General features: G+C 36.0%; 3 protein-coding genes across 4 annotated transcripts; 1 reads left to right on the top strand and 2 right to left on the bottom strand.

Moving 5' to 3' along the window:
* Window positions 1–2,633: 2,633 nt before the first annotated feature.
* Window positions 2,634–11,556, bottom strand: LOC145555481 (uncharacterized). The gene is made up of 22 exons (XM_081617218.1): window positions 11,059–11,556; window positions 9,967–10,043; window positions 9,767–9,836; window positions 9,426–9,506; window positions 8,937–9,011; window positions 8,711–8,812; window positions 8,488–8,625; window positions 7,767–7,832; window positions 7,529–7,672; window positions 7,343–7,433; window positions 6,701–6,858; window positions 6,556–6,599; window positions 5,616–5,726; window positions 5,214–5,398; window positions 4,795–5,124; window positions 4,467–4,713; window positions 4,091–4,375; window positions 3,916–4,002; window positions 3,713–3,745; window positions 3,573–3,632; window positions 3,329–3,471; window positions 2,634–3,193 (listed from the first exon to the last, which is right to left on the bottom strand). The coding sequence occupies exons 1-22, from the start codon at window positions 11,325–11,327 to the stop codon at window positions 2,645–2,647; spliced, it is 3,345 nt and encodes a 1,114-aa protein (XP_081473344.1). The 5' UTR covers window positions 11,328–11,556; the 3' UTR covers window positions 2,634–2,644.
* A 2,168-nt stretch (window positions 11,557–13,724) lies between these two features.
* On the top strand, window positions 13,725–18,193 carry LOC145642318 (uncharacterized). Its single transcript, XM_081693452.1, has 9 exons — window positions 13,725–14,100; window positions 15,584–15,692; window positions 15,776–15,888; window positions 16,303–16,428; window positions 16,508–16,628; window positions 16,721–16,805; window positions 17,528–17,641; window positions 17,744–17,783; window positions 17,921–18,193. The coding sequence occupies exons 1-9, from the start codon at window positions 13,918–13,920 to the stop codon at window positions 18,071–18,073; spliced, it is 1,044 nt and encodes a 347-aa protein (XP_081549578.1). The 5' UTR covers window positions 13,725–13,917; the 3' UTR covers window positions 18,074–18,193.
* Window positions 18,194–18,591: 398 nt separating this feature from the next.
* On the bottom strand, window positions 18,592–22,450 carry LOC145642317 (putative F-box/FBD/LRR-repeat protein At5g62970). Of its 2 annotated transcripts, XM_081693450.1 has the most exons (6): window positions 22,296–22,450; window positions 20,667–20,757; window positions 20,479–20,503; window positions 19,644–20,391; window positions 19,411–19,554; window positions 18,592–18,972 (listed from the first exon to the last, which is right to left on the bottom strand). In XM_081693450.1, the coding sequence occupies exons 4-6, from the start codon at window positions 20,385–20,387 to the stop codon at window positions 18,667–18,669; spliced, it is 1,194 nt and encodes a 397-aa protein (XP_081549576.1). In that variant the 5' UTR covers window positions 20,388–20,391; window positions 20,479–20,503; window positions 20,667–20,757; window positions 22,296–22,450; the 3' UTR covers window positions 18,592–18,666. The 2 variants fall into 2 exon arrangements, with proteins under 2 accessions (XP_081549576.1, XP_081549575.1); XM_081693449.1 differs by having other exon boundaries at window positions 19,644–20,503.
* Window positions 22,451–24,887: the final 2,437 nt, after the last annotated feature.

Below are 24,887 nucleotides of genomic sequence, written 5' to 3'. Positions count from 1 at the left end.
GAATCTATGTTTGACCTAGCCTCCTCTGATTTTACGGAGGCATTCTCTGAAGAAGATGACGAGGCCGACTCGTCATCAGAGCTCTCATTAGAGCTAGGGGACCGCCGACTGGTGCCAGCGGGGTCCTCCCCTAGACTCTCTTCCGGCGCCTGTCCAGAAGGCCCGGGTTGATATTCTTCATCCGCCTCCCCCAGGATTCCATCACTGGGAGTTCCACTAGATGTGGGCGAATGGTAATAAGTGGGGGTAGGAGGAAGATAGGAAGGGCTGTCAGGGTGTTCCGACAGCTCACTTCGAGGCACTTTTATTGAGTCGTCTGAAAAAACAGTCGACCCATCCGAATGGTAGAAAACTCCATCGGAGCTACACTGTCTTGCTGTTCTTTTGATTCTGGCCATAGTGTCCTGCACAGACACGAAAACGGTCGGATTCGGAGAAGTTCGCAAAGCAGGGTCTTTGGCCAAGCATTCGGCACTGCTAGTTCTAGATTCAGCCGTCCCCGGTGACCGGCTGATCACTATCCTACGCCGTGCCGCATGCAATTGGGGAACCATTTTTTCGAAAACAAAGAAAAAATGAAGAGTAAAAAGAAAATACAGGCGTTACCTTTAGAAGAAGGGAGAAAGACGCCTGGTTGACTAAAGAACAGTCGAACTGGTAGCCGAGTGTCGGATGCTTGAAAAACGCTTAGGGAATTTTGAGATTCTTTAAGTCAAAAAGTCCAAGATTCTCCAGAGATTCGCCAAGGTGTGAATCCAAGAGGGGGGTCAAACCTTACTATTTATAGGGGGGTAAAAACCCTAATTTTTCCCTCCAGTAATTTTTGAATCTGACCACTCAGATACTGACACCTGTCACAGGAGTCGCGTGCAATGCACGTGTCCCCTGTGAGGGGCAAATGATTTGGGTATTTTATACCCGGCCAAGTGGCCCAATCAGAAAGTGCCACGTGTCCTCCATATAGGTGCCATTTGGACCTACGGAATGATGACACGTGGAGGGAGGACTCTTCTCCGTCCTACGTGGACTGAAGGTCCAGCAGGGACCATTCAGTCGGCGACACGTGTCACCCAAAAGGTGCTTCAGAATCCTTTTGGGCACAGTGACACGTGTCACTCAGGTATTGGCCCTGGGATGGCGGCCTTCTAAGGCCCAAATCCCGAGGCGCCGCAAAACGGCGTGACCTAACTCCTAGGTCACGAGATCCTAGGAGGGCACACTCTTCTCTATAAATAGGGACATTACGTCATTTATGACGACACACGAAAAAAGAGAGAATTTTTGACACACAATACGAGACAATACGTCACTTACCACAGAGCTGTCGTTTTCAAGGAACACACAGCACTTTACTTGAGCTTGGAATCCAAGCAGATAACTTTACTTCCGCACGTTTTATCTCCGAATATTTACTGACTTAATCTTCGGAGGCGGACCACCGACCATCCGGCGGTCCGTTTGCTTTGCAGGTACATGCATCCTCAGTTGAATCCAGTTTCAGTGTTGTAACTCTCCCGAGGGACAAAAACCCCCGAAACAGAAGGTACCGAAAGCATTGATGAAGCAATAGTACTCGGGGTTCAATACAATGCATAAATACACACTTGGCCTTATGAAATACTACATCAAATAAACCAGTAACACTAGTTTTAGCTTTGATGCTCGTATTCAAGTCATGAATGTAGGTGAAGATGATGTGGATCCTGTTGAACTTGCAGGTATGGAAGCGCAACCTCCACCCTCGGAAACACTTGTGGCTCAAGCCATGTATTTTAGAGATAGGTACGATGCGCAGCATAAAATGTGGAATGAACGCAGAGAAGAGGGGGAGAGGATACAGAAAAGACTTGAAGAATTTCACAACAGAATTCGAAATTCTGAGCTTCTTTGGGTTGGTAGTTTAAGACAATTCCAATTTGCTCTTCCTTATGCCAGATCAAATGTCCGCTTTCGTCTCATTGACGGCACCCCGACGGACGAAGCTGATGCCATTCAGAATGCTGCTCAAGCTGCCAACAGGAACTTTCAACGCTAGCTCGCTACGACAACTGCGTACTTCAAATGTCTTAGCTTAACTATGTTACTTTGTTCTACTTCGTATTATGTTGTTTATTATAGTCAAGTAATGTCTAGCCTAACTGTATTAGTTTGTTCTACTTAGTACTTCCTTTTCTTTTGTTAGTTGGTCTCATGTGTTGATCATTGCCTCGGATCCGCGAGGTCCAACCTTATGTATTGCCTGATTTATTACTATTCTACTAGCTAGCTCGCTACTTGGTTTCAAAAAAAAATATGTATAGATCGATCAATCCTAATTAATTAGTAAAGCTCTAACCACTTGAGTTATCCCTCATTCTCTTATCTTCACTACGATCATCTCCTATGTGGTTAGGTTGTGTGTGTTGGATTAATACATTAAACTTTTAATGCTCAATAGAAAAAGCTTTTTTATCAAAGCATTTTTTATGATATTGCTAATAATATGATTGACCATTTAACCTCTTTCAATGTTGTTTCAGAAACAATTTAGATAATTACTCCAATGCTTTCTTCTTAGTATTATCATCATTTTTTATTTTCATAGAATAATTAAATGTAAATATTGATTTGTAAAGCATATTAATACATACATAAAACATCACTCCTAATTAGTAGAGGACAAGGACCTTCTTCTCCTGAACAACCATGCTTTTTCACCCCTACTTTGAACCTTGTTCACATCATGAAGGCGTCTAGACCCCGAACTTGTTCTTGAGGAGCTGTCATACGAGTCTTCCCATTCACTAGAGCTTATTTCAATTGCTTCATCTGCCTTTGCTTTCCCCTTCAGATCTTTAGCAGCCAATTCTATTTCAGTATGCAAATCATGCTCGGAATTTGTTTCTTGATCACTTTCTTCACCTGAAGTACTGCTATATGTGTGAAAGATAGTAACATTCTCAGTATTTGACCCTTGAAAAGAATAGCTTCTTGCTTTCTTATCATATATTGGAAGTACAGGGTTTGACAGTGAACTTGTGCTGTCTTTTCCTAAGCTGTAAGTTGTTGAGAGTTTCCTTTCGATGCCTTTTCTTTCTCGTACTAGATTGCTCAAATTTTCCAAAACGTTGCTGGTTGTTGCCTCCTTGGCTGCCTTCTGCTCTAGCTCTGAAATCGTCTGATCATACTCTTTCTTTTTAAGCCGCAGTGATTGCTAGAGAAAAATATAACAGCATGTCAGAATTCCACTGCATATTCATATTTCCAGGATTTAATCTTGTAGTTCTGAAATTGGCTAATAGTAATAGAACCAGTGTGTGAATCTGTGTGTTACTAATACTTAACTTACTCGTTTATCAAGGAATTTTCCAAGATCTTGATTTCGGAGCCTCTGCTTACTCCAAAATATCCAACAGAATCGTACACTTATAGCCAACGCAACCAAGATAATGGTTTCAAACAGCAAGAATAAAAGTATGGCTCTTTCGTTTCCTAGGAAAAGAGAGTAAAACATCCCGATTAATGTCAAACACTAATCAATTTCCAGTCTTAAGACTCCTAATACATACTGAATGAAAATACAACTGATCTACCTGTATAAACACTGATGCTCTTGGGCCTCAACTCGGAGCAACTAAATGCAAGCTTCAGATCTGCAACCAGAAACATAAACCAGTTATGTTGGAAATATGCAATTTAAGGGCATAAAGAATGAGTGTCTCAGATGAAATACTGGTGCTCCTGCATGGAAGTGGGTTTCCGATCTCTGCATCACAATATAAAAGTGCAACCAATCACTCAGAGTATTCTAGGATTTCTAGCAGAATCTGAAGTAAAACAAGCAGCATGAGAGCTTTAGTATGTATATCAACTCAAGGCCATTAATTAATTTTATGCAACAATTCTTTTAAGCAAAAGAGTGACTATGATCCTTACTTGCTGCAGCAATAAAAGCAAGGGCAGTCTCCTCGTTTAGATTAAACTTATTCAGGTCACTTCGTGATAGGTTTGATGCAAATTCACCTGTGTTAAGTGATGTACACAGTACACATAGTGATTAAAAGATTGGAAAAGAGTTCTCAAAATGCAAGTTCTATAGTGAAAAGCTTACCAGGATACATGTCCGACCAATAGAAAGCTTCAGTGGCAGGAACCAACAATGAAAAAACAACATTCTTGGGTTTCATTGCAGAAACAAATGTGTAATTATTGATCACACGGCTGCTTTTACCCTCCACTTCTGTCTGTGATATATAAACTGCATAGCCAGAGCAATCAAGAACAGGAATGACTTGAATCACGGAGTTCACTGGAGACGCCTTAGAGAACTTTTTTAGGATCCCCGTTGGTGAGATGGAGTAGAGGAATCCATCAAGTGAACCGATAGATACCCACCCTACAATGTTTACAGAAGAACACATATTACAGAAATCAAATACAAAAAATAATCAACTGTTAGAAACAAGTTTTATGACAAATTAAATTACCATTGGCATCAACTACAGGTAAAAGCTCTGCAGAACTTAGAGGTCCAATATTAATCTCCCATGAAATATCACCTGTAAAAGCATCTAAACCGAGTACAATGGCCTTAGCAGGAACTGTAACATACAGGAAGCCATTGTTTCCTGGAGTGGCAGTAAATACTTTGTCAAATGAACTCAAATTCTGAATCCATTTAAAATGAGGATTACGAGCTGATATAGAATAGAGTTCACCCTCATTATTTGAAATCTGCACACCAAATCAAACACAAAAACTCAACAAAAACTTGTAAATGACATGACTGTGAAAGACTGATCTGAGATTACTTACATATACACTGCTCTCACAACTATCAATAATGGGAGGTGACTTGAAATAACAGTCTGTAACATTATTCTTGCAACCTTGAAAATACCCGAACTGATTAACTACCGGTAAAGCACTCCAACGCAGCCTCCCTCTCAACGAATATGCAAAAAGTCCTTTATTTCTAATGTTTATATAGACAGAAGATGTTAGCATACTTGCAGAAAGTCCAAGGATTTCATCTGATCTTTCTCTTGTTGATTCATTACCAAAGAAAAGTTCAACAGCTGGATCAGATGTTCCAGCAGTCAAAGTATTGATCCTTAACACTTTGTTTTCTGCAATGATGTACACCTACAAACAATTTGACAAGTTCGCGTAATTGCTAGTCATGAATTCATAAACCCCTTGCATACTCACTAAAAAAGGCTGATAAAATTTACCTTCCCTTTTCCACCATAAACCGGAGCAATGCCGCCATTGCACGTATAATTCAAGTGTACACTCGAAACCATAGACCCATTGCTTTTAAAAGCATACAAAAATTTCTCAGAACAAGAATATACAATTCCATCATCTACAATCAGAGGTTTCCCTAGCCTAGAAGTAAAACTTTTCCATGGTTCGGCTGCAACAAAGAAAGAATGCACATTTCTCAGAAAATTCTTAGTAAATCCACTAATTATAAAGGATACATAAACATATAGCAACTAACACTTTGCATATACTACATCTAATACTAACTCCGTCCAGACTTGAGACTTTTTTTGTTACGTTACTAGTTCAAGTTACAATATCAACACGAGAACACGGCAATTAATTTGTGATGGGGTTTCGTATCATACCTTGAATACAACCAGGCAGAAGTAGAAGCAAGACAAACCAAGGAAGTACAAGTAGTCTAGTAATCCAATAGCAGCCCACCTTGCACATAATATCAACGAGTAAAACAGAATTTATTGACAATCAGTCTTAAGAATATTATTGTTTACACAAATGCCAAAGACAATGAAGATTGAATGCAAAAGTAAAAATGAACAAGGAAAGAAACGGTTACAAGTTGAAGTGTTGTTTCTTTCTTCAAAACTAACTGTTGGGTAGTTAAGTTGAATTTATCATTAATAATTTTTTTTTTGAGGAAATAAATTTTTACTATTTTGTCAATAACTGATTTCATCTCTCCTCACACACACACACACACACACAAAAAAAAAAAAAAAAAAAAAAAAAAAAAAAAAAAACATTTTAACCCATAATATATGTTCACCGTTGGTTCTTTTTGCCTATTAAACAAATTTTAAATCCAGTCGAAGTTTTTCCTCAAAATAAAAAAGTTTTTTTCTTAAGCTTGCTTGCCGAGTTGCCGCATTGAGGACTAGAAGACAACGGTTGGATATAAATCATAGTTTGCCGCCAATATTATGATTGAATGTTAAAAATAAACTGTCTAAATCTAAATGAGAGGTAATTACAACACTTTTGTTGTAGCTATTGTAAAATTATCAGGTTATAGACCTTATAGTATTGATTGATGATTGTCGTAAAATGTTACCTGTAGGCGTACCAATTATTAAGTTTCTTCGTTCCCGGGCTCAAACCTATGAGCCTATATCTTTGGCAAGCATAGTGTGTTTAAAGCCATAAAGATGTATAGCAGTATAGAGTATATATCAACCATCAGTATTATGTTGAACTTGGATCATGAAATATAATTATACTCAATTCATCTGACACCAAAATTTACAAAATTTCGTTAAGCTAACAAATAATTGTAAACTACATTACCAATAAATGATGGACTAAATAAAGAATGCAATAAGCTCCTAATCCTGTACAGAAGAAATTATAACTGACAGTAACAAAGAATGGGTATGTGGCACACCAATAAGCCATGGAAGTTGATGCCCGATTTGAGAAGAAGAAAGTCTAGAAAGGGCTTATTTGACCGGCTAACTTCACCAATATCTCAGGGACTAGGCGTCTCATGGGTGAAGCATTTGCATCCCTCATCAGAGCTTCCTCATCATCTGTGTGTATGACAGAAACCAAATGCTCAAACAGCTCATCTTTACCGCCTCTTAATGGATCCTGCATCATTAATAGTATCGTGTTAAGGAATCACATGGTTGCTTAAAACTCACACACACACGACTCGTTATAAAATATTTCTTTGTGACTAAGCATAGGTTCTGTTACCATGCTTTTTGTTTAAAGCTATACAGGATTTCTGGAATTTATTGAGAAACAGAGAACACACTGAAAGATGGGGAAAAAAGTGATTTTTTGTTGATCCAGATTTGGGTCAGGTACACTGAATAGAATGGGCTTATTCTTCAGAAAAAGCTTCCAATTGTTTATTCATATTAGTGTTCATTAAAGTTTAGTCGTATACAGTATGATTGGTATAAACCAGGGGATAAGTATAAGCCATGCACAGAGTGGACTCATACATCCACTCTGCGCCAATTTTCCCCCAAAAATGCCCTCCAATTTGGATAGGGAAATGCCATGTACTTGGAAAAAATGCGCCAGTACATTAAGTATGACAAACAAAAGGACTGAAAGTTTCAACCTGAACAAACATATCAGTATGAGTTTTCCCTTCATATAAAATCAGATCAGCATGACCACCAGCATTTTTGAGAGTATCTGCAAAATTTTCACTGCACACAAAGACGATCAATAGCGAAGAGTCAATGTACAATTGTACAGTCGTCAACAACAAATCACACTAATAATGCTTGAAGATATTATAGACCTGGCTACTGAAGGAATGGACTTGTCTTCAGTTCCATGAAAAAGAATGAAAGGGGGCAACAATGAAACGGCCTTTGCAATGCTTTTATCCTGTACCCGAAGCTCAGGAGAATACTTCTTCAGAGAACTTTCTCCTTCCATAATGCTGAAAGGGCATCCAGTATCCATTACATTATTGATGTCAAACAGAAACAGAAAAATAAATTAAATAAAGTATAGAAAGCTTAAATTATAAATACCTCAAAAATATGGATCGATAGAGACCTCGATTGTTAAAGTGATCAACCAGATTCACCAAGTTAAACCTACTCCCAAGATTCAAAGGAGATTGTTAGATAAAATGAAAGACATTCATATTATCTGGCAAAAAAAATGAATCTGTGAAAATAAAAGAATTCTATCACCACAATTTTTATTCCTAACCAGATTAACAGGTAGACATACTCTACTAGTCTACTGTGAATCCAACTAGTTGCTTAAAAATTAAACTAAGGAATTAGTAGAGTTCAAAATGTCATGTAATAGACCAGATATCTCTACCCGAAATTAAGCACAAATAACAGTAAATTAAGGCTGAAAGCTTGAATGTTTGATTGTGGTTGAACGATAATAAGGGAGGCTACAAATCTCCTAGCAACTTGAGGTTGCAACTCTCTTAAGTTTCCTCACTTAATTTCTGCCTAATCTCACTACTAAGTTTACTACCCTATTTATGCTCAAGACATCTAAGACTAAAGATGGATACATGTGATCTAGAATCGTCATATTTACAAATTTGCAATAATGCAACATATGCCATAAAACAATTCCAGTGAGCTAGTTAGAACAACCACTATGGGCTAACACAATTTCAATAAAATGTAATCAGCATTTAGGAAGCAGAACATTAGAAGCATTAAAGTGACTTGAAAATGATCAAGAAATGACCACTAAATTGTAAAATTTTAGATCAGTGCATACCCGCCAGATAAAGAAAAATAAGTTTTTATCTGTGAAACACTCCAAGAACAGCTCTCTCCTTGTGACTCTCTGATTGCCTGTTCCAAGAGAGCACAAGCTGATATATGTGCACCAGCTGATTGCCCAACGAGATAGATTCTGTGTCCACAAAAGGCAGAAATAATTAATGATATGACAAGAAGCAAAACTTGACAAATTTTAAATAGAATTTTAAGTCAAATACCTATCAGGATCACCTCCAACAGCGGCAATATTATTACAAACAAATGAGATGCCCTGGGAAACATCTTTAATCATGTCACTGATGGTTCCTTGAGGGAAATTTCTGCATAATAAGTTTGGTAGTATGAATATCTCATGATCATCAATCATGTTAGAAACGTCTATAAATAAATGAAAAAAGACACACACGCACAAAGTTAACACATAAGAGCAATAAGCTATAATACCTATAGTCAAGGCTGGCCACTATGATGTCTCTTTCTGCCAATTGTAATCCAAGAAGGGAGCCCCACGCTTTGTACCTAAATCGGTAAGAAGAGAAAGAGATTAAAGAATACTTAAGAAAGCACACGTGAAATATCCCAACCAGTAATTACTTTAGACAAGCTTGAATGATTCAAACAACAATATAATTTTTTGAAAAACTAAAAAAATTTTGTAGCAGGGTCTCAATGTTCCATCTCATGAAATTGGATAGTAATAGAACTAGAACGCATGAAATACTTCTAAGATCCATTTGTTTGTTAGACGAAAACACAAGAGCTATCAATAAGAGCATAAATCATGACCCTTCTGCAATTTCGATTCAAACCTTTACTGATACAGACACTTGAACTAATGTTGTTACCAAAACAACAGAGAAATTCCTCTTCCAACAAAAAATAATCATAACAATAAAGATATAACTCAAAGTGAGTTCTAGACAAATTACTCACCCAATAATCCAGGCTCCCCCAGTGACAAATATCACAACTGGTTTCTTTCCATCAGGACCCATTGGTAAATAAAGATCTAGCCTGCATTATGACAATCACATCCGTATGACAACAGAATAGTAAGAACCTATACATATATAGGTGAATAAAAAAGAGATTTAATTAGGATAAAGAGTAATAAAGCACAGTCCTAAGCTTCATTTATCTAAGATGACCTCTACTGTACTTACAGAACAAAATGATTCCTAACATTGTTGGCATGTGTCTTACAAGAGTCACAAGTCTCACAAGTCACCACCAAAGACAAACAACAACACAAAGTGAAGAGACTGAAGACATACCTATTTCTTGGTTGATCTCCATAAATAATACTACGATGTACTTGGTTGGAAAAGTAGTAACTATATGCCACTGCACAAAGAATGATTGAAGTTCATTATAATAATATTACAAAAATTATAATAAGTAATGTTAAGTGTAAACACTTGCAATTTACTAGAAATAACCTGATTGCTGCATTTACTCAAAACAATCAACTTACCTTGAAGAAAACCAGGTAAGAGTAGCATGGCATAACAGAGAAGAGCAAGTAGTCTAGTGATCCAGCGGTAGCCTACCCTGAACGAGCAAATGATTAGACACCAAAACAACTACTCAAGTAAAAAAAAAGCTCAAAATTCAATTCAAACATGCATATCAATAACATGAAAGTCATACCAAGTACAAGATAGTAACCACCAGAACTTGAAACAACAAATCGAGCCCAAATAAGAAGGCATCCTCTCGAGAAGTTTATTTATCATTGAACTATTTTTTTATATTCCATATCCAATAATCATGACAATCAAGCACCATTGTTTGACTTTCAAATTCTGAAGTTATCATTGCTTCTAAGTGAAACACCACACCATTTAAAAAGCCTTTCTATATCGAAAAGGAAACACACACACACACACACACACACAGGTAGTGAATTAGCGATCAACTGAACATGCCTCTAATGAAAACTTTCCATTATCACACATCTTTTCTCCACTCAGTTGTACACTACCTTCACTACAAGTACCAACTTTCATATTTCCCGAATTCTCCAAAGCACGACAATTTATCCAAAGAACACCAAGATGTCTATTCACTTAAAATACCTATGTTAGCACATAACCATGGCCTTATGTATCTCTTCCATTCACCAACTTCACACCAATACATGTTTACTGAAACATACTCATAGGCACATCACATAGCCTTATTTACCAGTATGAAAACCATAATTCTCTTGTTGTCTCAATACACAACCAAATATTTGAACCACTTCACAGGAAAAATCAATCATATATTCACAAAATTACCCAAAAATCATGCAATTGAAAAAACTCTTATTAGCAAGAGTAGTCCAAGACCCACATACAAAATAACATGTTAAATACTTACATGGTCACAATCCCTCTTAAAATCACAACTAACACTGAATAATAGAATAAGTGAATATAATAGCAACATTATAAATGCTAACACGTGACAACTTTTTCCGGACATTACAAGATAGTAATCTAACGCAATCCCATTAAATAAAATACAGAAAACAAACAATTCATCAAAATCAATAAATTTAAAAAATATGGAAAAAAAATACCCAAGATAGCGAAGAAGCTTGAAACTAAGACCGGTAATCAGGTAAGTCTCAGCAGCAGCATGCTCAAAATCCTGCCGAAACGACGATTGCCTTGACAATGATTTATTCCCAATACCGGAAATTCTCCGGCGGTGACTGTCAATTAGCGGTTCCCGGTCACCCATTTCGCTTCTTTCTCTCTCCTCTTTTTCTTCGAAGGTGGTTGTTTTGTTATTGCCAAAAATGGAAACTTTTTCAGACCCCTCAAACGACGCCGTATCAGACTCCATTTTCGAAATTTAGCAGAGAAACGAAACCCAGGAAATGGATCGATATAAAAAGAAAAAAAAAAGGACGAATCTTGTTTGAGCGAATCAATAGCTGTATTTTTTTGTGGGTCCAAATTAATTTTCGTGAAAAAATAAAGAAAAAATAAAAAAAAATTCTTCGTATGTTTTTTGAGAGAGAGTTTTTGTGTGGGGCACGTGGAGGTGGGGCCATTGTGTGGAGACGTGTGATCATTGCAAGCCAAAAAAAAAAAAAAAAAAAAAAAAAAAAAAAAACTTGAAAGCAAAAGCAAAATTGTTGAAGGCAATTCTAGAGAAGTTGAGGGTGTGATCTATAATCTATTCATACACCACTCGTAAAGTTTTTGAATCTTGGAGATTTGTTTGTAGCCAAGTTTTATTAAGTTATGGAAATGAAATTATGGTAATTGTAAAAAAGCTTGTATATGCTTTGTATTTGTGTTGGACTTCTATTTGTGTTAATTGCACGTGTATTGTATACAATTAAACTTGGTGTGTTTTTTCTTGTGAAAATAAACCTTAATGGAAACTCATTGAGCATGTGATTCTTTTACTCTTCACTTTCAATCCCAAATAATCTTGTGCACTAATCTAAGTCAGATTGATCTATGGTCTCTAAATCATTATATAGAAAAACACAAGAATTGTATACATATAACTTTATATTAAGCCTTTTAATTTACAAAATTTAGGAAGTGATCTAAGAGTATTAGTTAAAAGCAAACCTAATGGCATGTTCTCATTGACTGAACTCAGCTGAACTAAACTGAACTGAATTGAATTGGGCTGAACTAAGCTGAACTGAGTTGAACTGAGTTGAACTGAACTGAAATAAATATTTTATAAGAGAAAGAAATTAGGAGCTGAACTGAACTGAACTGAGCTGAACTGAACTGAACTGAAATGAATATTTTATAAAAGAAGGAAATTAGGAGCTGAACTGAACTAAATTGAATTTCAACGTAAGAGAACAGACCCTAAATCACTATATACTTTTTGGGTAGAGGGAGAGCTTGTTATATACACTCGGGGTATACCATAAACCCAATAAGTGTTTTGTTCTTATTTTGATAATTGTTTTTATTTAATCATCAACTAAAGAACTAAACTAACATTGAATTAATTGGATATATGATATATCCGAGTGTATATAACAAATTTTAGACATAGGGGTTCCAGCATTGGCTTTGGGGTCTTTGGTTGGTTTCTCAAAGGATGCTTTAAAAAAAAAAAAAAAAAAAGGAGTAAAAGTTAAGTAAGCATGACAACGAAATAGTAGGTAGCTTTAGCAATGTTCCAATGTAGCATGCTTCCATAAACAAAACTCATGCAGATTTACTGAAAATGAGGAGTAATCAGACCACTGACGACACCCATTATAATCCCACCGCTCCATGTCCATTTCTTGTTTTCTATACCTAATATTATTATGACATACTTGTAATTAACTTCGAAGTTGATTAGTGGTCTATACTCTAGGTCAGGTAGCCAACTTTGAAGTTGATCTAATTCGTGAGTGTAACATGGTACCTTGATGCATGGTACGGTAGTTATTGATCTATACTCTAAGAGTCTAAGTCAATTGCAATATTGTTAGACTTAGAGTCCATGCATGGGGTGATTTGGAGCTCAAATTAGAGCCCAATTATATAATCCAATTTTTAGAGTATTTAGAGGTAAGTATTGAGAGACCGTAGAAATTTGATCATCTCATTTGCTCATCAAAAGCTATTTTACGTTGGCTCGACTCATGTCTAACTTTATAAGTAATCAAAATTTAATGGCCTTCTAAACTCAAAAAAGAAGAAACACACATTCTACTCATACATAAGTTTAAGGGTTCAAATAAGATAATGAGTAAATCTAAAGCAGTATATATGTTAAAGGTTTTTAGGAAACAAATTTAGAAAGATGTTCAAACACATACTAATTAACACATGAATGTCAACAAAGGTATAAAGAAAGAAATTATGTTTAAATTACGATAATTACTTGCTACCTATAATGTATATCGAAATAACGCCTTTTAATGAGCATAGAAAAAAGGTCTTTCACTCGTGAAATATTGGACTCCACCTAATCCTGAAAGTCTAAGATCTTTACACAATGAGTATTGTTTAATTTTAAGTTAAAGAAATCCAAACTCGAAATCTTCATATTAAAAAACCATATAAAAATCCGTCATTTAATTTCAAAAATATTAACTCCATCTATACCCGAAAGTTTAAGATCATTATTGTAAAAAAAAATATTTGAACTCGAAATTATCGTAATCAAACCTCACCGGACCAACCCGTTTGACAATCCTAATAACCTAGTAATCACACTTTGAACGGATCAACCATTCAACCCCCTCCATGAATCCATGAGTCCAACCCCTCAAGCCCATCGAAGTTGCTCAAAGTCCAAATTTCAGATTCAGTTTCCTTCTTTTCTATCCATCTCTTCTTTTCCCTTAACTCAGAAGAGAGAGAAAGAGAGAGAGGTCGTGAGTCAACTGCGAACAGCAAAAAAATCACTCTTTCACCATAATTTCTAGTAGAATCTCAAATTTTGTGGAAAATTAATAAAAATGGGAGAGGAAGATGAAGGTGTTGATGCGCAAAAGATGAAAAGAATCGCAGCAGCTTCATACGATTATGAGAGAGATCCCAGATGGGCTGATTATTGGTCCAACATTCTCATCCCCCCTAATATGGCTTCGCGTTCTGATGTTGTTGATCATTTCAAGCGCAAATTCTACCAGCGTTACATCGTATATACTTATACCCCTTTTCAATTTTAATCAAATTATTCAATTTTCATGTTTTTGATTCTTTATACTATGTTTAATTTTCAATTAGAGTAGTTTTTAGTTTGTGGGTATTGTACAATTTGATGTTTTGGGTGATGGGTTTGCTTTATTTAAAGGGTTTTGTTTCATATACTGGCTTTTGGTTGCTGGAGTTTCATAATTTGATGGTTTTATGGTTAAAGTTTGTGCCTTTGTTTGGATTTGGATGCTATTGTGTTCTGTAATTTGATTTTGGTTTATTGGTAATCCCTAATTTTTTGGGGCGTTTGTGGTTTGTGTGCTGATTTTATTTTTACTATTTTTGGATGCTGATCATACTCAAAAATTGATTGGTTGAAGTTGGCAGAATCATGGGTTTTTAGTGAACCTTTGAATTTCAACATGTATAATTGGCTTGAGTTTAATCATGTAAGGGGTTAAAGATGGCGTAGATGTGTTCATTCAGTTACTCATAATTGTCCTTCTATTGTTCATAGCAAACTTCGAAATCGACTTTTGAGTTGCTTTTGATGAAACTACTTGCGTAATTCTCAATTTGTATCCTTTCTTGTGAGCTAGGTTATTTGGTGTATGACGACCTCTTTTATACTTAAATGACATTCTTTTTTATGTTTAGATGTTCCAATAAAGCACTTGATGATAACATCATATTCAATTGGAAAATTACTGGTGATCATGGAGGTCAAATGTTTTCAATTGTTCGTGGGATTCATGTCTTGACTAGAAATTGTTGGCATAGCCATGAACAATGGGTTTAAAGAGTGGTATTAATTTTGGGGGTCAAAAGGTCAAATGTTTTCAATTATTCGTGGTATTTATATCTTGACTTGAACTTGTTGGCATAGCCATGAACAATGGGCTTAGAGAGTGGGATTAATATTAAAGCTTTCTCAACAATTGTCAAAGTTGCCTAATGAAGAAAAATTAAAGGAAATATATACAAGGAGCCTCCCAGTGAATAAGGCATAGCAAGAAAAATTATAGAATTGCTGTTCAGGTTGTCTTATTCTATCATGCCATATCTTAGTTACATTGTCGAGTATACTTTGGGCCATTAAAATATTTAGGCAGTTTATCTTTTTTTGTCTTTGCTTTTGGGCTTGACATTGGTTAAGTATATGAATTCTTTCTTTGCGCTATGATGGGTCCTACTAATAAGGAGGTATATGAATTACATAATGTAGAGTTGTTGTACTAACAATATAGGATAAGCTTGATGAGTTTTTTTGCTGTCTGTGGTGCTTTGTCTTATAGAAAAATAACTTTTGCTTTACATAAATATGAACTTAATTTTTTCTTTCTGCTGCTGCTATGTACACTGTATCTGTTATATACATGAAAAATCTGTCATATTCCTGCATCTTGCGTATATGGTCTTTTATTATTCTTTAGTTACCTATTGTTGTCCAATCTTGATGTTGTTTGGATGCTACTGCATTGCCAGGATCCTGGTCTTATTGTTGAGCCAATGTCTTCAACTGGTTCCTCTCAGCCAGTGAAACCATCATCAGCATCAACACCTACAAGCGATCAAGTGAGATCTCGTAGCTCTGGTATGCTATGAAAGAAGTACTGGTAGATACTTTACATCCATCAAAAGTCATGTACATACACTGATAGTTTATTTCATTTTCAGGCACTAGTACTAGAACCTCTGGATCTGGAACATCAACAACTCCCAGTCCTGGTCCAGCTCCAACTGCAATGCGCTGGGATAAGCAAACCATACAATTTTCTGTGAATGCCTGGGTATGCAAATTACTCAAAGGTCATTAAAATGTGTGTACCTTGTGTACAGACACATCAGGCTACTTCATGTTGCCAATATGTTAATTATCTTCCCTTCTGAAGTCAGAATTATAAAAGGGATCAGCTATATACGTTCACTTAGATGATTTGTTGGTTATCTTGTTCCATATCTGCTTCTCTTAATTATATGCTGGTCCTTAATGCTAGAAATAAAAGTTAGCATGATACTTTATACATTGCAAATTTTGAAAAAAATAAAATATTGCCTGACATTTGAAACCATAGAGGCATCTGTATTTGAGAAAGATTACTTAACAGTAATACAGTGCTTTTATTTTCTGACATGAAGCTTAACTATTTTTAATTGCAGTGTCTATTTGGTAATATTATATACATTTTTCCCTTTCTTTGCAGGTGTTTGTCTTAGCCTTACTTTCAACCCTTCCCCTTATTCCTGCAAATCTTTCAAACAGGGCTTTTCGCCTATCTTTACTGGGCACTGCATGTTCATCATTATATTCTTTGTACTCACTATATGGGGTAAGCATATTTCAGTTTCCTCTCCTTTACTATATCTGTTTAATCACTCTATCTAAATCTTTGTTTGACTACTCTGCAGACCCCCAGGGCATGGAATATGCAGGCTGTTCAAATGTGGTTGCAGTCAATACTTGCAACAAAGGACTTTATTTACTTCATTTACTCCCTCATGTTTGTTACATCAAATTATTGCCTCCGGTGTGAGTGTCTGTTTATTGTTTGTTCATTAATGCACACATGTATGTTGCTATTACAGTTTCACCTGACGTGCTAATGTCAAAATATCTCGCAGTTGCTTTAATTCCCATTCTCTGCCGATCGCTAGAACATGTTGCCAAGTTTCTCAGGCGTAATTTCAGCAGTTCTACTTTATACAGGTAGGGAATTTTCATCTTCGCACTGGATTCATTGAATGTGTGCTAGTTTATCTGAATTGTATGGCTTAAGATTGGGTACAACCAAGCAGCTTGAGTTTATTGACACTTAATCTTGCTGATAAAGATTCAGAGCCTCAGAGGTTATAGTTAAGTTTAGGTTTGATTCATGCATTCATGTTATTGGTTTTCACTAAAGGATGCTAGACCAAAAACAAAGCAATAGGTCATCTGATCTGTGGATGGTTTGGTGGTTTTATACATTTTATTGTTTGATACTTTGAGCCCTTGTTTGAGGAAAAGCATGATTTTATTTGTTTATGCTGAAGTTCAGCTGAGGTTATGTGTTAGTTTTTGCCTTCTTAGATGTGGTGCAAGGCTTTCTCTTGTAGCATTGTTACATACAAAGTATATTTGTGGGGTCATGACAAGTTTTTATTGCTTAAGCTTTTGTGATTGCTGCTTGACAAGCGATAACACCTCATTGAAATTTATCTAAATCACTAAAAGTAGCCTGCATTGAAGTAACTTTATCATCAGCTTGATTTTATAGGTTATGTATTATGTTCAATCTAACTTACTTTACATGGATCATTACTGCTTTTCAAGTATTCCTGGACCAAATCATAATCATTTGTAGATTGTGGTGGTTCTTGAGTGTAAAGAGTTGAATTGATTGTTTTTTGGATGAACTTTTCTCATTTAAATTTGTTGTTTCTTAACAGAAAATACTTGGAAGAGCTTTGCGTATGGGTGGAATCTAATGTAACCACCCTCAGCATATTGTCCTCACATGCTGAGGTTGGACTTGGTTTCCTTCTCATCATCTCCTTATTCTCGTGAGTTAACTTTTCTTTTCATCACTTTCCCCCTTGTCAATTTCTCCATTCTCTCTCTCATTCCTATTCTGTTAGCCAATAACCTTGCTTATATCCTTGCAGATGGCAGCGCAACTTCATCCAAATTTTCATGTACTGGCAGGTATGTTACATTTGTAATTGTATTTGGTATAACATTTAAACACTTATATCTTTGGGTGGGGAGCCATGCTTAGCTTGCCTCCGCATACTTGTAAATTTGTAATGGAAGCTAACAATGTGCCTGAATTCTTGATGCAGCTGTTGAAGCTCATGTATCATGCCCCTGTTACTGCTGGTTATCATCAAAGTGTATGGACTAAGATAGGAAGGAGCGTCTCCCCTGTCATTCATCGCTATGCTCCATTCCTTGACACACCCATTTCTGTCATTCAAAGATGGTGGCTCAGGTAGACCTGATGATTATTGATAGTATATCGTCTAAAGATTTCAAGTTCTTCCAGAGGCTTGATGACATGCAAGGATGAGGATTGAAGGAGCCAACCTAGTTAGATTGTGTGAAGGATTTTTTTTTTTTTTTTTTTAAAACTTTGAGGGATCAATGGCTAGAATTTCTCTTTCTTAACACTACATTATCCTACCTTGATTGACTGACTTTAGATGTACTATTTTTGGGTAAGTTTTGGAATACGAGTACTAGTCTTTGATGAGAAATTTAACATACAGAATAGTCTTGAGATTTTACGACATTGATTGAAGCATTTGTTGGTTTCACCTTGCATTAATTTTTTGTAACCTACATGTTTCTACGATGGCTGTAAAGTCTCAACAGAAGATGTTCATCCAATAATTCTTTCCTGTAAGATAGAATGATATTTCTATAAAATTTGAGCTTTGATAATCTAGTCAATTTCAATTTTCAACCCAAAATGGAAAATGATTCACAAAAATCCCACACAAGACTTCCCAAGTACTTGCAACAAACTACAATTTATAGCTACGCATCATATTCTTCTAACCAGTACAAGTAATTAAGATTAGTGTGATCAAGTAATTAACGACCATATCTCATCACTATTGGAACGCTTTATAACAAGTTTTGCACCATTTGGAACTTTATCTTCGAGCTTCCTAGCACGGATGGCGGCATCTTCATTGGGCTCCATAGACCACAATGAGGTCACATCCAAAATTACTTCACTGAGAATAACAGAATTCGCCAACACATATGTGATAAGTTCATCATCAAGGCGACTTCCATAGTAACCAAAAACCTCTAAAGTCTTTAAGCATCGGAGAGGGCATCCTTCACGCTTATGAAATTCCCATGAGGGCTGACCTGAACCCTCAAGCTACAATAAAAAAAAGAGGTGTATAGAGTTAATAAAATCACAGCATTTGACAAACGATCCAACAAATTAATGAATGACTAAGTAGTCAGATACATATATAACGAATGGAGAAAAAAAAAAAGGGAAAGAGAGGTCGTAAATAAATCAAAAACAGAAATGTTTAACTATTGGGACACATTTTATAGGAAAATGTCCAAACGTAGATGGATAAAGGGAGTAATTTCACAAAAAAGAGAAAGATCATATTCAATGTGTGGTGAACAAGATAATGACAGCAACAATGTAAGTAAAGATTTGCGAATATTGCTCAAGGCAATACTATGGATAATAAGCTAGAAGAAACTGATTATTCAAGCTGTATTAGATCAATGTCACAACATATAATTAAACTCTTAACATCACTAACCAAAAGCATGAGCAAAGGGAAGGGTGACTTGCCTTCAGAGTCAGTTTCTGCAGGATAGGACAAGCCTTAATCAGAGGGATCCATCCGAGGAGGGATTCGTTAAAATCAGCCAAAACATACAGCTCAAGATGCTTCAGATTTGGGAAGGCAGGTGAGTGCTCAATCGCTAGATTATTCTGCATAAAAAGAAGTCAACAGTAAGCATACACATAAACACAGAAGCTGCAATAGCACAAGACATGTTGAATAGAATAACAAAGCTAACCCCATGAATAAAGCGCATCCGCAGGTGTAGATACTTCAATTGTGAAAGATATATTGCCAAAGGTTCAAAAGCATATGCTACTTTGACATGCCTATCACCACCAACAGATAGCTCCAAAAGTGAGGAGGCACTTCGAATATTGAACTCAATAGGGTCACCAAAATATGTTAACGACAAGAGCTTTGGAGCAGATACATCAATTGTTTGCATTTTAAAGCAGTATAAAACTGTTAAATGCTTCAAAGGTAGTGACAAGGAAGCAGAGGTTACACTAGTTAAAATTTCTGAAAACTCGAGCCACAGATTCTCAAGGAGCTGGCAGGAATCCAAAAGAAGCGTCACAGTTTCATTTGAAACATTAACATAATTTAGATGCAGAGATTTTAGGGTAGGCTTAAAGTCAACTGTGTATAGATACTTAGGAGGTAAGAAGCTTTTATTACCAGGACGTCTTCGGTAGATCAACAATGCAGGAAAAAAGTCTAATTCGAGCTTATTGAGTTCCCTAGCCGTTGCAAAATTCACCCACTTACCAATATCAAATTTGCAAAGATTATCCAAATCAAATTTTATCCTCATTTCATCAATATCACCCAGAGATTGTTCCAAGACACGATTCACAAAGCTAATAAAGCAACATCTTTCCGAGTCAACTATCTCATCCTTACTTCTCGAAGCTATAATCCTATCCATTGCCCTTGAATCTTCAAAGTTCAACTTGGGAACATACTTCCACAAGCACATCCATCTGTGGGAAAGAATACAAGTTTGAACAGCTTCCTTCATTGTCAGAAACGACACAATATAAGCCTCAAAACTTGATCGGGAAGCTTACTCAGACGATCATTTGTCTCGTAATCCTGAGTGGTTGTAATTGAAACATAAGATTAAAATCAAAACCAAAAGATCAAAGAAGAAAAAGAAGACAAGATAATCGCAAACGGGTTGAAGCTGTGTGCAAATGCCATCAAACTAGCACTTAGACAACTATGTGATATCAGCAATAGAAAGGTAAAAATGCACCTTTTGGGAATTGAGAACTGGCCTTGCTTTAAACTTCTCCATCAGACAGATCAAAACAGGAAACTAACACCACCAAGGTTCCTTAAGTTAACTGAAAATAACTTTAAAAGTCAATACAGAGTTCAACTTGGATTTAATTTCATACAAGCTAAAATGCCATACACAAAGGAAAAGTTCAGAATATTGTGCTGTTAAAACAAACTATAAATGCACACAATAAAGAGGTCCTCCATCAAAACCATTTGGATAGGCATAGGCTTTTCAAGTTAGCTCTGGGCTCTGAGCAAGAAGTTTAATACTTCATAAGTTACAGAAATATAGTAAATCAACTATGAACCAAAGACAATTTGCAGGTTTACATCAGTTACATGCAATATCAACAAGGAAAGCAACATAAAAGAATTAAACCAGACCTGAAAGAGAAAAGGACTAAGACTATAAGGATTGAGAAAAAATTTCAGGGACATACCCATTGACATTGAATAGAGAAAGTTGCATACTTTAGAGACACATTAAAGCCTTCGGAACTAAAATCACTATTATATTCATAAGTTCAAGCAAAATCTGGTACTTTGTAAGTCATAGTAGTATCGAAAACCAATTGCTATAAGAGTTGCATCAAAGAATTATATTGACGGCAGTTCATAAAAGTCATTAGTAATCCAATGAGGAATAAAAGCATGAAGGGTTGAGCTATACATATCCATACCCTAAGGTGCACATTTACATACAATCAATGGCGTATCATGGATTTGGGTAATGGGGTACGAACTCAGTAAAATATACTGTAGAAATCTTATTATCAATATCCGTAAGCAAAGTTTACATAGACTTGAATTAGAATTTCATGTGAACAAAGCTTATCTATAATGCAGTTATATGTCAGCAAATTATACTTGAAAAAGAATAACTGATTTAAATGTTTCGAGCGCCTTCAAAAGGATATTTCTGATGTTATTATAACAGCTTCTAGTCTGCTATTGTGCTACATGTTTTGCTAGGAACTTCTACTCATTGCAAAGAGCTACAAAACTAAGTCTAGCAAGGCCCTCCAATCTACCAACATTCCAAGCTATACCTTTTCCACCATTCAAAACCAATACCATGAAACCTTAAAATAATTAACTTTTGGCAGCAATATAATTAGGCAAAAGCTAAAGAACGCCTACAAGGCATTGGATAAGCTAACTAAAAGTAGAGAGATTATATAATTAACATTGATTACATCTATCGATGCGTGATTTTGTCGTGTTTTCCAAATTAACACCACTTTAAATAATATTTTTAACGCTTATCCAACACCAGGGGAGTTCGTTAGCAAAATCCATATAATTATAAGGTTAAATTGAGGTTTATCATAATTTAATGTTATAATTAACCTTAAAAAATTGTAACTTGGGAAATTGGAGCCTTAATTTTAGCATTTAAATTTTTTCGAGCCTTAAAATTCTTCTAAGCTTATGAATATCTTGGTGATTGAAAAATGATAGCACCAAAATTCCATAACTTGAGAAATTATAAGCAAAAGTTCAATGATCCACCCACAAAGAACCCTAGATTGACTATAATCACAGTAAACCCTAGTGAAATAGAACTTCGTTATTAAAAAAAAAAGATGAACAAAATTACCTGAGAAGCCGTTCGAGAAGAGAGGAAAACTGAAAAGGCGTTTCAATGAAGAGAACTCGGACTAGAGGTGACAACGGGAGAAGGCTGTAAAACAGGAGAGAAAAGAGAGGAACGCTGTTACCCGAATTCTATTTATCTACGGAGACTCGAGGTGAATAGGGCCTTATTGGGAAGAGCTGGATCAAATTGTGATTTTTTTTTTGTTTGTTTGTTGCGAAAGAGGGGCAAAAAAACCCCGGGAATCTATTCTATTAACCTATACTAAAAGCGAAACCTTGCATGACACTTGGCACAATGTCATTTCTTCTTTTCCTGCCAATTTCATTAATTCCTAAATTATTATTATATTATATTTTTTATTATATATAATTATTTCCTTATATATTATTATTATTATTATGCATTATTTATTGTTTAAACACCCGAAAAGGAATAGTTCAATACGGAGCACTTCACCATGATTCTAGAATCCCAAAGATGAAACATCTAGAACTTACTCTTTCTCTTTTCTTTTTCTTCACTGATATTCTTTTCACCTCTTCAAACTTTGAAAGAAGCAAATTTTAACACTTCCAAGATATATAGGTACAATTACAAAGCATCATCATTTCGTAACCCTTAATTTAATTACAGGTTAGTGTTTTTTATTTTTCATTTTTATTGCTCTTGAATCAATTTATCAACTTTAATTTTTTGGATTGTTGCTATTGATGTATCCATTTTATATAGTATTTTACCCCCGTCCCTTGGTCATAATTAGTAGTGTTTTTGGCTCTTTAGAGCCACTTTTATTACTAATTGATGTTTTCTAGTGTTTTCGTAGATTTGGTTGACTTTTGCAGGGATTTATGCTTTTGGAGTATTTTCCCGAGATATTTAGGAGCAATCACAAGCACTGGAGAAGCACGACCAGATTTTATAGCCCAGGGCCGGTTGGAGCCATCGAACCGGTGATTAAGGGCTCGGTAGAGGTGATACCGGGGCGTTTGGACCGAGTATTCAAGACCCAAAGAGGAAACCCAGATTGGCCCGAAGAATTGGAGCCCAATCGAAGTCCAAATATTGGCCCAAATGATCCGCCCGGCCAAAAAGGCTGGCGCCCGGAGGCGCGCCCGGCCGGGCGGGAGGAGCGCCCGGTGACGCGCCCGGCCGGGCGCGAGATTGCTATTAGAGATAAAAAGGCGCGCCCGATCGGGCGGTGCCTCGCCCGATCGGGCGCGTGTTTATTTAGGAAACAATTAGAGTCGTATTAATTTGTTTTAGTTTAGGATTTTTGTACGGAGTATAAATACTCCTCCGTAATACGTTTTTAGATCGTCTCTTTTTTTGGGGGAGATCTTCTTCTCTCTTCTTCTTCCTTTATCTCCTCTCTCCTAGACTTTCTCTCTCTACTTAGTTTTCTCTCTCTTAATCTCTCTCTAAACCTTTGTTCTTATTTCTTTGATTAATTCCAGATTTACTTTGGTGACAATTTCTCTTCCCTTAATCTTAGTTATTTATTTTATTCCTTTGATCATGATTTATTTTATTGCTTTGCTTAGTTTATATTTAATTATGTGTGAGTAGTTTAATTTCTAGGGTTTGTGGGGATCCATAAATAATATGAAGGGGTAAATTATTGTTGTTAATTATCAATGCTAGATTAATTTCCTATTGATTGATTCAATGCTCTGTGACTAGATTAGGCCTATCTTTTATGCATGAGTTTGACAATATTGATTCAAGAATCGAGAGATGAGAATTAATGTTTAGGTCTAGTTTCAATAGGCAAGTTAATTTATAAATGGTTAAGTCAAGATTCGAGAGATGAGGTTTAATACCGATAAATTAATTGTGTGATTGTAATAAGTAGCGAGAGCCCTTTACAATCTGGTTAATTGATGCATTGATGATTGACTATTATTGATTGTTGGTATTGCATGATGATTTCTTATTGGATTGTTTTAATGTTTTACAATTGCGGCTTGTAAAAGTATAGCAATATTAAATTGATGAATCGAGCAGATGTTAATTTGATATTAAAGGCTATTTTCAATAAGAACTTAGATCTAGTAAATTGCGAGAGCCTGTTAGGTCTATGTTGGTTAATAAATTGCGAGAGCCTGTTAAAGTCATTATCGGATGATAAAGACAATGACTACCTCCATGTTCGTTCTATTAATTCTAAATTTTTAGCGGAGGAAGTAGAAGGTTGTGGTGTATTTTTATCTCCCTCTTTTGATTTTTCTTTCTACCTTGAGTTCTCTTTATGTGCTCCTAACTTTTTCTTTATAGGGATAAATGTGCTTGCTATTAAGCCCTATATAGTGCTTAATGAAATGTTTGCAGGAGCGTTTGATAAGTTACTCAAGGCATTGAATTCTTCCGATTGAGAGAAGGAGTATGGTCGTGCGGGACCTAAATAAACCAGCGCTTTGCGGGAGGCAACCCGTATTTTTCTTGTTTTTTTTAGTCTTCTTTCTATTTCCTGTGAGAGGAGAGAGGAGAGAGTTTAATGAGTTTATTGAGTTGTACAGGTTAGAAGGAAAAGAGTTAGTCAAATTTGAAAAAAAAGAGAAGGAGTCTCTCGTACCAAACATTGCCTCGGGCCCG

This window comes from Chenopodium album, chromosome 8 (assembly GCF_948465745.1).
Source record: "Chenopodium album chromosome 8, dcCheAlbu1.1, whole genome shotgun sequence".
Classification (NCBI taxonomy): Eukaryota; Viridiplantae; Streptophyta; class Magnoliopsida; order Caryophyllales; family Amaranthaceae; genus Chenopodium; species Chenopodium album.
This window is presented reverse-complemented; position numbering and strand designations above follow the sequence as displayed.